The following is a 12,048-nucleotide window of genomic DNA, read 5'->3' as shown; positions in this document are numbered from 1 at the left end:
AGGCATGCACATACGTTTGCTCCCCATCAGATTGGGAATCGGATTGGGTTTCGAGGAGGTCCTGGAGCAGGACTCCAGCGCCATTTCCAACTCCTGCTGCTGCGAAATCGTAACAAATTCAATTTTCTACGACGCCGATTTGGTTTCCGCACGTCTTAAGCTATCGTCGGCTACAGTCGACGCCATGAATATAGTTATTGGCTGAAAGTGTTTGTCTAGATGTCGATGGGCTGCGTGTTACCCGCTGCTCCTCCTGGAGGCCCCGCGTGGATACCGATTGCGCAGTAAAATAAATGATAAGAATCTGTGCGCTCTGCTCATGAATTACAAATCGCATAAAGGATTTGCCACTGGCTCAAGACAGCGGCAAGGACGAGCTGCTCCAACCCTCCAACCGTGCAGCCCGCACTGCAGACAGGATGCGGATGCGGATGCGGATGAGGATGCGGATGCGGGCCTCGCAGCGGAAGGATCCTGGTCCTGGCGGAGGAGCCGTGAGGAGCTGGGCAAACAACGCACAGCATGCCGGGCATTTTAATGCATTCGAGAGGTTGGCCATTCGGGGAGCCCTCCAAAGATTAGGAAAATGCATTGCCACGCTGGGCTTTCCATCGAATGCAGTCGAAATCAATGCAAACAAGCCTGAAACAGAAATTCCATTCACAATAAAAGTCGATGTGTAATTTGTTCATTACTGTTTTTGTTTTTTTTTTATAAAACGTAGAATTCGTCAGCATTTGTATTAAGACTAATTATTAATTTCAATTTCTTAGTTAGGACTAGGCGATTAATCGTTAATATTGGCAAATGCTCTTTACACAATTCAGATCATCGAGTCTTACCAGTTTTAAATGCTTAGTAATTCTAATCAATTTTTACACTTGATCAATTCGTTTCCATTACATTTTATACAGTGAGTCAAAGGAGCTGTCTTCCTATATCGTAGAAAAATTATTATCACCGTTGGTTTTTCTTGTTGTCGAAACTGGTTTACGACTTATGGTTTGGTTTGATTTTTTTTTTTTGTTTGTAGTACGCTTTTAGGAAAATATGCCATTCTAACACTCTAAGTAGACTAGGTTCTTGAAATTTATACAATAGATTATTGTTCTTGGTATTGTTTATTATTGGTATCAATCAATTTGCTTAAGGTTTTGCCATCGTAAGGTATTTCATTTGTTTCGAATACAAAGTGGAAAAGGTTACAAGTCAAAGGCAAAAAGGCAGGCGTGTTTACGGTCTAGTTATTAAGGTTTAGATTTAGAGGGAAAGATTAGGAGGAAAGAAACGGGATGGGGAATCTCAAACAGCCATTTTCGAGTGGTAAGATACAAAAGCTTTTTATGCGGCAGTCGTTTTGGTTAGTCCACATTCACCATCCCCCAAATGGCAATATATCTTATTCTTGTGGTTTTTCTGTTACAACTATTATGAGCACAATTAATTCCGAGTTTTGCCAACGCCTGACATATTCCTTAGTTCAATTAATGTCCTTTTTCTACCGCTCGTAAAACATGCTAAGGCCACATTTAATTTATTTATACTTCTATACCTATTTATTTTTATATTTATATTCTTGAGCTCAACGCAACACGAGTGGAGAGGGCGTGGAACGTGATATTGTGTCCAACAATCTTAATACATCTAATCAGGCTTCAGTTAAGGTAAGTGAAGTGGAGATAAAGGCAAACAAAGGAAATATAAAGCGCTCTGAAAGGGTAATTGAAACGAAATTGCTGCACACAATGTGGATGAAAAAGTATGGAGTGAACGGGCAGAGTAAACAAATTGAAAGTGGGCTTGAAAGGTGAGTAAGCAAAGAAAGCTGGGAGGAAAAATTGCTATAAATTCTCAAATGCCTTGGAAGAAGTTAAGAAAGATCTAAGGAGTGATAGATAATTACAGGAAATGTGCTGCACTATAGGTGAATCAATAAGTTTTAGGTTGTAAAGCTATGTCTTAGAAAACGTAAAACATTTTATAAAGGATCAAATTGTATGAAAGGATTAGACGGCAAAGAACTATGCCTCAAAAGTGCTTAACCTTTAATTCAGCGAGCGCTCTTAGGATTAAATTGAATAAGGACACCTAATCTAGGTCTAAAACGAAATCCGGCATAAGCGTAAAACGTGAGCTGGCTAAAAGCTAATCATCGTTAAATATACATATATATACATAGTATACAGAAGCACATTTTTACATTTATTTCGCTTTACTCCTTTTTTGCTGTAGCATAACCTCCACCCAGTGGCTTGCATTCGAATGTCCGCGTCCAGAATCTTCAATCGTGAGCGGAAAAAGTGTCAGCACTCGTTTTTTTCCTGGACGTGTAGTGGATTGGGGAAGTTGGGTTTTTCAAGCGTTCATTATCACGCAACGATGGCGGCCATTGCGGCGGACGACGACGACGACGACGGCGATGATGATGATGGTGATGACTGGTGATGTGAAGTGGGGGCAACCTGAGAATGATGCTGATGCTGCTGCTGCTGCTGCTTCCTTATGCTGGGCTGATATTGGGACTGGGATTGGGATTGGGGCTGGGAATGGGGCGGCGACTGGGGCTGGGAAATGTGATGGACCGGAAAACTCCACAGAGCAAAAGGCATCTGCTGCTGGACCAACAAGAGCAGTTGGCGTAATTTGTTGGTCGTCGTTGTTGTCGCTGCCGTTGTATCCTGCCCACTTCCCCCAGCTGCCCCGCCAGTTATTGTCGCCGTCGTGGTAGCTGCTCTTGTTTCGCCACCCGGGCAGGTGGCACTGGCATCATCCTCAACCACGCTCCCATTCCGCCGCCTGGCGCAGCGCATCTGCATCAGCTGCAGCTCGCCGCGTCGTCATTCATCCCAGAGGCACTGTTGTTTCTGCCGCACATAATAGGTGAACTGTGTGCACTTGCGGCAGGTCTTGATGCCGCAGCGATAATTCGTTGGCTGTGCCTGCTGCTGGGCGCCCGACGAGTCCGCTCCGGCAACTCCCTTGCCCTTGCAGTACTTGAGTCCGCAGGGATACCAGCCGATGCAGGTCTCCAGGTTGCACAGGCAGGGCGCCCACAGGCTGCTCACCTCGTTGCAGCGCGTCGAGAGCGTGTCCGGGAACTTCTCGGTGGCCGCCTCCAGGCTGGAAATCGAGGAGCCTGCCGGACGCAGGGGTACAGCGAACGGAAAGCGAAACAAAAACGTAAACAAAAAGTTTCAAAGTGGCCCCAAAATACCCCCAGAACTGGTCGATATCTGTACTGAAGTTTTCCTTCACTTTCCAGCTGGATTTCTAGCAAGATTTCCCTAACTTAAGTCCTAACTTTTGGCTAACATTCTCGAATGTTTTCGTTTTCGCTTATAAATATCTTTCGAATGCTATTTCAATTTAAAGGCACTTAAAACTGGAAATGAATGCTTTAACTCGCTCAGTACTGCGTATATGCACTCGTTTCATTAATGTTGTTTGTGCCAAACTTCAGCCATATTGCACAGTGCACGCAATAACTTTTTATATGTCGAACGTTAAATAATCAGAAGCACAAGCGGTTTTAATATTCTCACAAAAATTGAATTGTGGAATGGCAAATAAATTTAAAAGTTGGCAGAAACCCCCGCGGATGAACATTCGAAAAAATTGTACTTATCGGGGAATTCCATTTAAATATTAACCAATGCCACGCAACGAACATCCCCAAAGAAGCACTCACCTGGCAGCTCCGCCCAAGCTTTAAGGTCCACATCCCGGACGTAGGTGGCGTCCATGGCCTCGGCGCAGAGTCCCTGCAGATGCCTCGTGATGGGCAGGGAGCGGTTGAGCTGCACCCAGCTGCTCATGGTGAAGGTCTCGCGGCCCTTGTCCTCCTCGGGAGTGCGGATGGTGTGAGGATTCTTCTGGCGCAGCTTGGCCATTGCCGCCGAGGAGATGAAATCGCCCTTGTTGAACTTGGTGGCGAAGCACATGACCTGGTACTGGCTCTGGCCACGCTCCTCCTCGCCGAGAACCAAGGCCTTGAGGATTTGAACCTCCTGCGGGGAAGATGTATAAGAGTGTTTCAATTTAAATTTCGGATGTGACCATGCTCTCCAGAGCCTCGGATTCTGAACTCACATTGCGAAAGTCGATGACCTGGGTGATGAGCGTTCCGTCGGTCTTCTGAAACTCCAGCGTTATCAGGTCCTCGTTGATGTTGGAGGTAATACTCTCCTGGATCACCTCGCCGCCCTGCAAAAAATAAGAAAACCGGAAATGAAACGGATTAGAGAGCAACAAGTGTTAAATTACATTCTCGGCATTCCTCCCCTAGCCAGCTAAAATATTAATACGGCACAAAGGCAGTCACGAGATGATGCAGAGGGGTTCCTTAGCTTGTCAGGACTTAAATTAACTATGACAGCTCCTGAAGCTGGGCGGCCATGAACCAAATTAGAGTCAAGAGAGTTGAAAAATAGAAAAAAGGAAAACATGGCGGCGTTGGCGGGTGCCAACGAAAACGAAAAGGAGATGAGTGGGTTGGGGTCTGGAAAGGGAAAGGATAGGGATGAGGATGGGGATGGGGAGGGGGTCGGGAGCCAACTCCTCCTCCCACAACATCTCGAAATGTAGTTCAACAACAACAGCAACAGCACTATTTGCCCTCTACACGTGTACACGAACAAATTTTGTTGAATGTGGGTGTTGTTTTTGTTAGGATACCCTGGTCTAGACTATTACGAATTTGGATAAAAGTTTGTTTAATAGTTTTTAAGTGAAAGTATTAAGTCTTTATGTGGCTAAATAAGAGACCATTCTCTTCATGAGCAAATAACAAATCAATTATATTGATTCAGTAATGGTAAGTCTGTATTTGTGGTAGTAAATGCATTTGTTTTTGGTTTAATTCTGATGTCCTTCAGTAGATGGCAAGGAATTACGACTGATTATGGGATGGAACTACTAAGAAGTGGGTTTCCCAGGGTATTTCGCGTGTCGACCCACGTAACACCTACACTTCCTGGTGTTTTCTTGTTGCTGCTGTTTTCCGTGTGTTTGCACAAAGGCGCATGTAAACAAAGAATAACCGAGAGAGGTGGGAGGAGAGGAGGAAGGATGGGGGATGGAGGAGCGAGGAGCGAGGGAAGAGAGCCGCCAGGACATTTTGGGGCCAGGGACAGAGCGCAGAGAACAATAAAGGATGTCACATGTAAACAAAGATGTACGAAAATACGCTGTGTGCAAGTGAGATAGCGAAAGGGCAAGAGAAGGAGACAGAGAGAGAGAGAGGCTGCCTTCATTTGAAGCCCGGTGCTTTTTCGGCCAACTAATCTAAAATTTATGGAAAAGCCGAAAGCAAAGTGTCAATATTGAGCCAGTCAAACAAAGCCAACTAATATTTAAGTGGAAAAACGAAACGTCAGGCAAGTGAAAGTTTCAATACTGACATTGAACTGCACCTAGTTATGTAAATATGTACATAAATGCACATATGTACATATGTATGTACATATATGGTGTTGCACGCATGAAGAACTGAGCTGTGTTCTATGGTCATCAGACATCGATGGATTATCTGGCCTACTTAGCAGTCCACTAATTAGATATCGCCAGCACGGAACACGTTCCCATTCGGACAATCCTATATTTTGCATAAATCAATAGGGGACTTGATTTGTTGTGCACCTGAGCTGCACGAATCTAAATGGGAAAACCTAATCAGGGTGCGCAGTGTATTCAAATTAGTATTCAAATTAGGCTTGTGTGCGATCCTTGAAATTTGTCAGGGAAAGTGAACAACCCAGGACCTGTGTCTACTTAACATCGAACTAAGCATTGCTATCTATCTATCTATCACCAAATTAAATTGTTCTTGTAATATAATTAACTAATCTTTGCCGATTCTAAAAATACATTACGGTATTTTGCAAAGACTCGTTAAATTCTAACATATGCTAGTGTCACACATAATGACAGCTACATGTCAACATTACAATTGGGCTGCCTAAAAGTCATTACTGTCATTGATTATTATCTTTTTAATATTAATCCACTAAAATGTTCTGGCAGATTTGTTTATTTATCTTAGGCACCTCTCTTTCGCTCTCTCGTTCTCTCGTCTTTTAAATTGTTTTGTTTTGGCGCGCTCATTTTCGAAATGAGATGTTCGAAAACCAGATGGGCAGCGCTGCCAGCGTCACTGTTTGTTGTTGCTGTGTTTTGCGTTTTTGGAATTTAAGTGATTTTTGTGATTTCGCACCTGATTCTGGACGTTAATGAGCAGCTGGGAGTGGGCGCGGTCCACGCCCATCACTAGGTTGCAGAGCAGGAACCACAGAAAAGCGCGACTGTGCTTGAAAAAGTGATTTTTACTAACGACGCGACCGCAGCAATAGCCCTGCGATGGTGTTCTTATGCGGCTCAGCGCCTTAAAATGCGTAACTCGCCAGCGGATCTGCGCCTGGCGTGCTGCATTCGCGGCAGTTGCGAAATGCTGGTGCGGATGCTCCGCTTTCATGATCATTCCGATGCGATGCAATGCGACACTAACTGTTATTTGTAAATAAAACCACACGAAGCAACGAACCGCTCGCGTCGACGAAAGGAAAATAACTGACGAAAAATGGGGAAACTCACTGGAAGGTGACTTTTCGAAATCAGCTGACAGGTGTGACCGTGCGGAAATCCCGAAAAGGGCGGCCAACTTTCTGGAACTAGGGCCACCAAATTTGGATTGTACGAAATATACCAGACGAATATAGCTGCATTACACTGGCACACATATTTATAGATATATAATATTACATTAATATCGCTCCAGCATCTTGCTACGCTTAAGAAAGAACCATTATGAACTAAACTACGTATAAACATATTCAATTTCACATTCAGTTACTTTAGTATTTAAATACTCTTCTTGGAATTTTCACTGCATACGGTCGCACTAACCCCACAGCTGTTGCCTGCACTATGCACTAAAATTGGCCAAAACGCGTTGCCTCGCAGTCGCTTGTGACGTGTTGTTTTTTTGTAAACTATGTTTTTTAGCTACTAAAAGGGACATAGGTTGCTAAAAATCCACTCAAGCCAACTCAGAACGACAGGCAAAAGACGGACCATAAAATGCTGACCCTGCGGGAGCGCCAAATCAGTGAGAAACTTTGAAAACAATAGCTCCGTTGAGGGGAAAGCCTAATTAATTAATTGCTTTTCCTATTAATCATTGCAGATGCCATTAAGCAGATGCTTAATCTGAACTCGCAGCAGCCGAAAGCCCTAGCTGCGGAGCCCGTGTGGAAGATCCTCATCTACGATCGCGTTGGCCAGGACATCATATCGCCCATTATTTCCATCAAGGAGCTGCGCGAATTGGGCGTGACCCTGCATGTGTAAGTTGTGCCAGATGCTCCAGGAATCCAGGAATTTATGTATTAGTATGCTGCAGGCAACTCCACTCGGATCGCGACTCCATTCCGGATGTGCCGGCTATATACTTCTGCCTGCCCACCGATGAGAATCTGGACAGGATTCAGCAGGACTTCTCAAACGGACTATACGACGTGTACCACCTGAACTTCCTGGCGCCCATCACGCGCAGCAAAATCGAGAATCTAGCCGCCGCAGCCCTGCATGCCGGTTGCGTGGCCAACATCCATCGCGTTTACGATCAGTATGTGAATTTCATCAGTCTGGAGGATGACTTCTTCATCCTAAAGCACCAGCAAAGCGACCAGCTTTCTTACTACGCCATTAACCGGGCCAACACCCGCGATGAGGAGATGGAGGCCCTGATGGACTCCATTGTCGACTCCCTCTTCGCCCTGTTTGTGACCCTGGGCAATGTGCCCATCATCCGCTGTCCGCGGAACAGTGCCGCTGAAATGGTGGCCCGCAAGCTGGAGAAGAAGCTGCGCGAAAACCTCTGGGATGCGCGTGCCAATTTGTTCCACATGGATGCCACGCAGGCCGGCGGCGGAGTGTTCAGCTTTCAGAGACCTGTGCTCCTGCTGCTGGACAGAAACATGGATCTAGCAACACCGCTCCATCACACCTGGTCGTATCAGGCGCTGGTGCACGATGTCCTGGATTTGGGTCTTAATCTGGTCTACGTGGAGGATGAGACGGCTAGTGCGGGCAAGTAACATTGCTTATGATCAAGACCTGAATGGATGACACTCATCAACCATGGTTTTCCTATTTTCTAGGAGCCCGCAAGAAGCCCAAGGCATGCGATTTGGACCGCAACGACCGCTTCTGGATGACGCACAAGGGCAGTCCGTTCCCCACAGTGGCCGAAGCCATCCAGGAGGAGCTGGAGTCCTATCGGAACTCCGAGGAGGAGATCAAGCGCTTGAAGACATCGATGGGTATCGAGGGCGAGTCGGACATTGCATTCTCTCTGGTCAACGACACCACGGCCAGGCTCACCAATGCCGTCAATTCGCTGCCCCAACTGATGGAGAAGAAGCGTCTGATCGACATGCACACCAAGATCGCCACTGCAATCCTGAACTTCATTAAGGCTCGCCGACTGGATTCGTTTTTTGAGATCGAGGAGAAGGTCATGTCCAAGCAGACACTGGACAGACCGCTGCTGGACCTGTTGCGGGATGGAGAGTTTGGCCAGGCGGAGGACAAGCTGCGCCTGTACATCATCTACTTCATCTGTGCCCAGCAGTTACCAGAATCGGAGCAGGAGCGGCTCAAGGAGGCGCTGCAGGCAGCCGGTTGTGATCTTACTGCTCTAGCGTACGTGCAGCGCTGGAAGGGAATCATGAACCGATCGCCGAGCATCAGCCAAGCCACACAGTACGAGGGTGGCGGCACCAAGACTGTGTCCATGTTCACTAAGCTCGTCTCACAGGGCAGCTCCTTCGTGATGGAGGGCGTCAAGAATCTGGTGGTTAAGCGACATGTAGGTTTTTTCCTTCCAAATATAAAGTCGCGTTCAATATCTAAATACCTTGCAGAATCTTCCCGTGACCAAGATCACCGAGCAGGTGATGGAGTGCCGCAGCAATGCGGAAACGGATGACTACCTGTATCTGGATCCCAAGCTGCTCAAAGGAGGCGACGTCCTGCCCAAAAACCGGGCTCCATTCCAGGACGCCGTGGTGTTTATGGTCGGCGGAGGCAACTACATCGAGTACCAGAATCTGGTGGACTTCATCAAACAGAAGCAAACGTCCAATGTGCAAAGGCGGATCATTTATGGCGCTTCCACGCTGACCAACGCGAAGCAGTTCCTCAAGGAGCTTTCCGCCTTGGGCGGCGAGATCCAGTCGCCGACTGCGACGAGTTAGGAGCGGCTGCTCCGATTCCATTGCTGCTGAGCGGAGTGGACCGGGTTTTGGGTGCATGTGCATGTGTGTCTGTGTGGCTTCTTTCGTTTACTTTAAGCATATCCAAAAATAAATTAAATGCCAGGCAAAAAAGAGAAGCAAGCGAACGAACGCAACGGCAGAGCTCAGCACTCGGCAATTACTCCAACCTGACGCTTAATCCCCGAAGGACAACAAGCAAAAACATGCGTAGCCTCGTGTACAACAAGCCCAGGGAGCTGGTGTCGGGCGCTGCTGGAATGGGAGCTGGGCGGCGGGCAGGGGCACTCGCATTCTAGGCACCCATTAACACCAACTTGGCAACGCTTTGATGGACAGCTGACAGACAACCAGTCAACGGCTGAGGCGATGATGGCCCAGCCATCCCGGCTGGATGCCCGCTGCCTTCGGCGGCGGTGCCACAATTATGGGGCGACAACTATGCGCGGCACTTGGGGACAGGCGCAGAAGCTGGCAGGGACAGCACCCAGCAATTAGCACTATCCCTGACCAACTATGAATGGACCGAGGCGAGTCGTCGTTGCGTTGTCGCTGTCGATGGTCGGGCCAGCGCACTGGAGCACTCAGCGGATTTTTTCGAAGCTCTGCAGCTCTGATTGAATGTCGCTTCCTTGGGAGACGGGCAGGCAGGCAGGTCCATCAAAGAAGAGCGTTAAATTATCCCTGAAAGCCCATCTTCGCTTCGGTTTGGTTTCGCAAAAGAAGATAATGGACCTTATATGTAAATGAAAGTTCTAACAAGTGGGAAAAATAAGTGTCCGGGAAATAAATGTTGTAAGTACCTCATTGAGCGATTTAAAATTATAGAAATAAGTTGTAATTAAGAAGCTAACAACCACCATTGCTTCTACAAGACAGGAAGATTGTACAAAAATAGTAATGTTTATATCATTATATCCCACATGTTTCCAATGTACGAAAGTAATTCATGTTGTGATCGTTATGGTTTTCCCAAATTTAAAGGTATTTGTGTACCGAAATTCGGCGCAAGAAAAAATAAAAGCTCGATCTGAAAATATTTCCAACCAGAAAATATTTCCAGACCACTGTAGGAAGTTTCCCGAGATAAGCGGCAAACAAATACAAAAAAATGAGAAAAATATGGAGAAGAAAAAAGCGATCCGAGGCCTAATTAACACTTTTGGTAAATCAGAATTGATGGCCCCGCTGAAAGGCCGCAGAAGAGATGATGACGATGACGATGGCGATGATTATTCATGGAGCGTTGAGTTTAAATATTGGTTTTGGTTGGGCAGCCGGGGTTGGGTTACTATCCAGACTACCCGTGGCCACAATTTAAATGTTAACATAAACAAGAGCAATTTAACAAAAGCCCAAGACCCAAAAAAGTCCAAGAGACTCCACAAAAAAATAAAAAAAAAGCAGAAAAAACCAAAAGTACAGGGGAAACGAGAAGTCGGACTCCCAGCCAGAAACTGGTAACCCAAAGTGATTTCACGGGTGGTCCGAAAAGATGCGGCTCAAACAAATCATAAGGAAAAAATGAGAGGGAAAAACGACTACAGAAACTAACAACGAGAACGCAACATGAAAGAAATTCTTAACTTGCCACATGCATGAATCGATTATGTGGTAAATGCAACTGTCGCAGTGTGCGTGAGTATCTGTGTGGTGTGGCTCCTCCGCCGTCGAGACCCAAAAATCGAGGAAAAAATAAAATGGTCAGGCAGCCGTTTCCCACATTCCTGCTGTGAATCATAATGGCTGCCGCTGTCGTCGTCTTGCTGGATGGCTCTGCCGGATCCGCCCGGCCCGCTCCCGCAGTGCCCCAGTCTCCCGATCTCCGCCAGCACACCGACACACACTCGCCGCCATCCCATACATATATCATAATCTTAACAACTCTTAACAAGGCTGAACAAATTCCAAAATTCGAGGAGCCGGGCTCGAACAGCCAGTCAGGCGGTCGGACGATCCCACAAAATGAAGTGCCGGCCGGCCAGACAGAGAAGGCGATCTTCAGACTGCAGCTTCAGCTTCGCCTTCGGATCTCCAGACCCAATGAATGGAGAGTCCGCCGAGATCTGGCTAGAGATCTGGGCTCATATGGGAAGACACAGCCCTTGCGGTTTTGGCAAATGAAACATAAGTTTTCCCTACTTTTATTGTACATCAATGTTTACAAAGTTTAGTTTTGTATCTTTTGAGTTTCACATTTGAATATAAACTAAGAGTGAAGTTAACTTCATCTGGAACACCCTTACACATGTCCCTCGACTTTACATTCTAATTTTGTTTGATCGGGGCAGCTCAGGACTCCTTGTATGATCCTTGTCAGCGTTTTGTCGGAATATCCCATTGTTGCTCCCAGCCGTGCTGGTGCTACCACCAACATTTTCTGGCCACCGCCGCCTCGGTGGTCCGCTTTTGGAGATCGGGAGCGGCATGTTAATTAATCAGCCAAATAATAATACAGCACCCATCGACGAAGAAGAAACGAGCCGAAGCGCAGAGGCAGAGGCAGAGGTTCCAAATATTTGCCGGCAATAAAAGAGCAGCGCGGAATGGCTGGCTGGATGGATGGATCATCCTGCAAGGAGTAGGAGTGTGAGGAGCTGGCTTGTTAGCGGCTTGTTAGCCCGGCTACCAAAAACATGCTAAATAAGCAAACAAAAAGGAGGCCCGAGATGTGAAATAAAATAATAATAAAAGATCAGGACCCCGCATGGCTGTGGGCCATTTCCTAAAGCCATCAGAGGATGTGCAACAAGAAATTGATTTAAACAAAAATCTT

General features: G+C 46.6%; 2 protein-coding genes across 2 annotated transcripts; one reads left to right on the top strand and one right to left on the bottom strand.

Moving 5' to 3' along the window:
• Positions 1-697: 697 nt before the first annotated feature.
• LOC6542611 (out at first protein) lies at positions 698-6,625 on the bottom strand. Its single transcript, XM_001968386.3, is given in 4 exon segments — positions 698-3,136; positions 3,689-4,007; positions 4,090-4,203; positions 6,212-6,625. Coding segments are annotated over 4 exon segments (1,464 nt in total). The 5' UTR covers positions 6,476-6,625; the 3' UTR covers positions 698-2,369.
• A 273-nt stretch (positions 6,626-6,898) lies between these two features.
• LOC6542466 (protein sly1 homolog) lies at positions 6,899-9,391 on the top strand. Its single transcript, XM_001968385.3, has 5 exons — positions 6,899-7,102; positions 7,181-7,340; positions 7,397-8,085; positions 8,157-8,866; positions 8,922-9,391. Exons 1-5 carry the CDS (start codon positions 7,075-7,077, stop codon positions 9,252-9,254), a joined length of 1,920 nt encoding a protein of 639 aa, XP_001968421.1. The 5' UTR covers positions 6,899-7,074; the 3' UTR covers positions 9,255-9,391.
• The last annotated feature ends 2,657 nt before the right edge of the window (positions 9,392-12,048 follow it).

Source organism: Drosophila erecta, unplaced genomic scaffold (assembly GCF_003286155.1).
Source record: "Drosophila erecta strain 14021-0224.00,06,07 unplaced genomic scaffold, DereRS2 tig00000055-arrow-pilon, whole genome shotgun sequence".
In the NCBI taxonomy this organism is placed as follows: Eukaryota; Metazoa; Arthropoda; class Insecta; order Diptera; family Drosophilidae; genus Drosophila; species Drosophila erecta.
This window is presented reverse-complemented; position numbering and strand designations above follow the sequence as displayed.

Excerpts from the sequence above, each read along its gene's own strand:
- LOC6542466 (XM_001968385.3), top strand. The coding sequence starts at position 7,075 with ATGCTGACCCTGCGGGAGCGCCAAATCA. Across the intron at positions 7,103-7,180 it reads CCTGCGGGAGCGCCAAATCA|ATGCCATTAAGCAGATGCTT; the intron begins GTGAGAAACTTT and ends TAATCATTGCAG. Across the intron at positions 8,867-8,921 it reads ATCTGGTGGTTAAGCGACAT|AATCTTCCCGTGACCAAGAT; the intron begins GTAGGTTTTTTC and ends AATACCTTGCAG.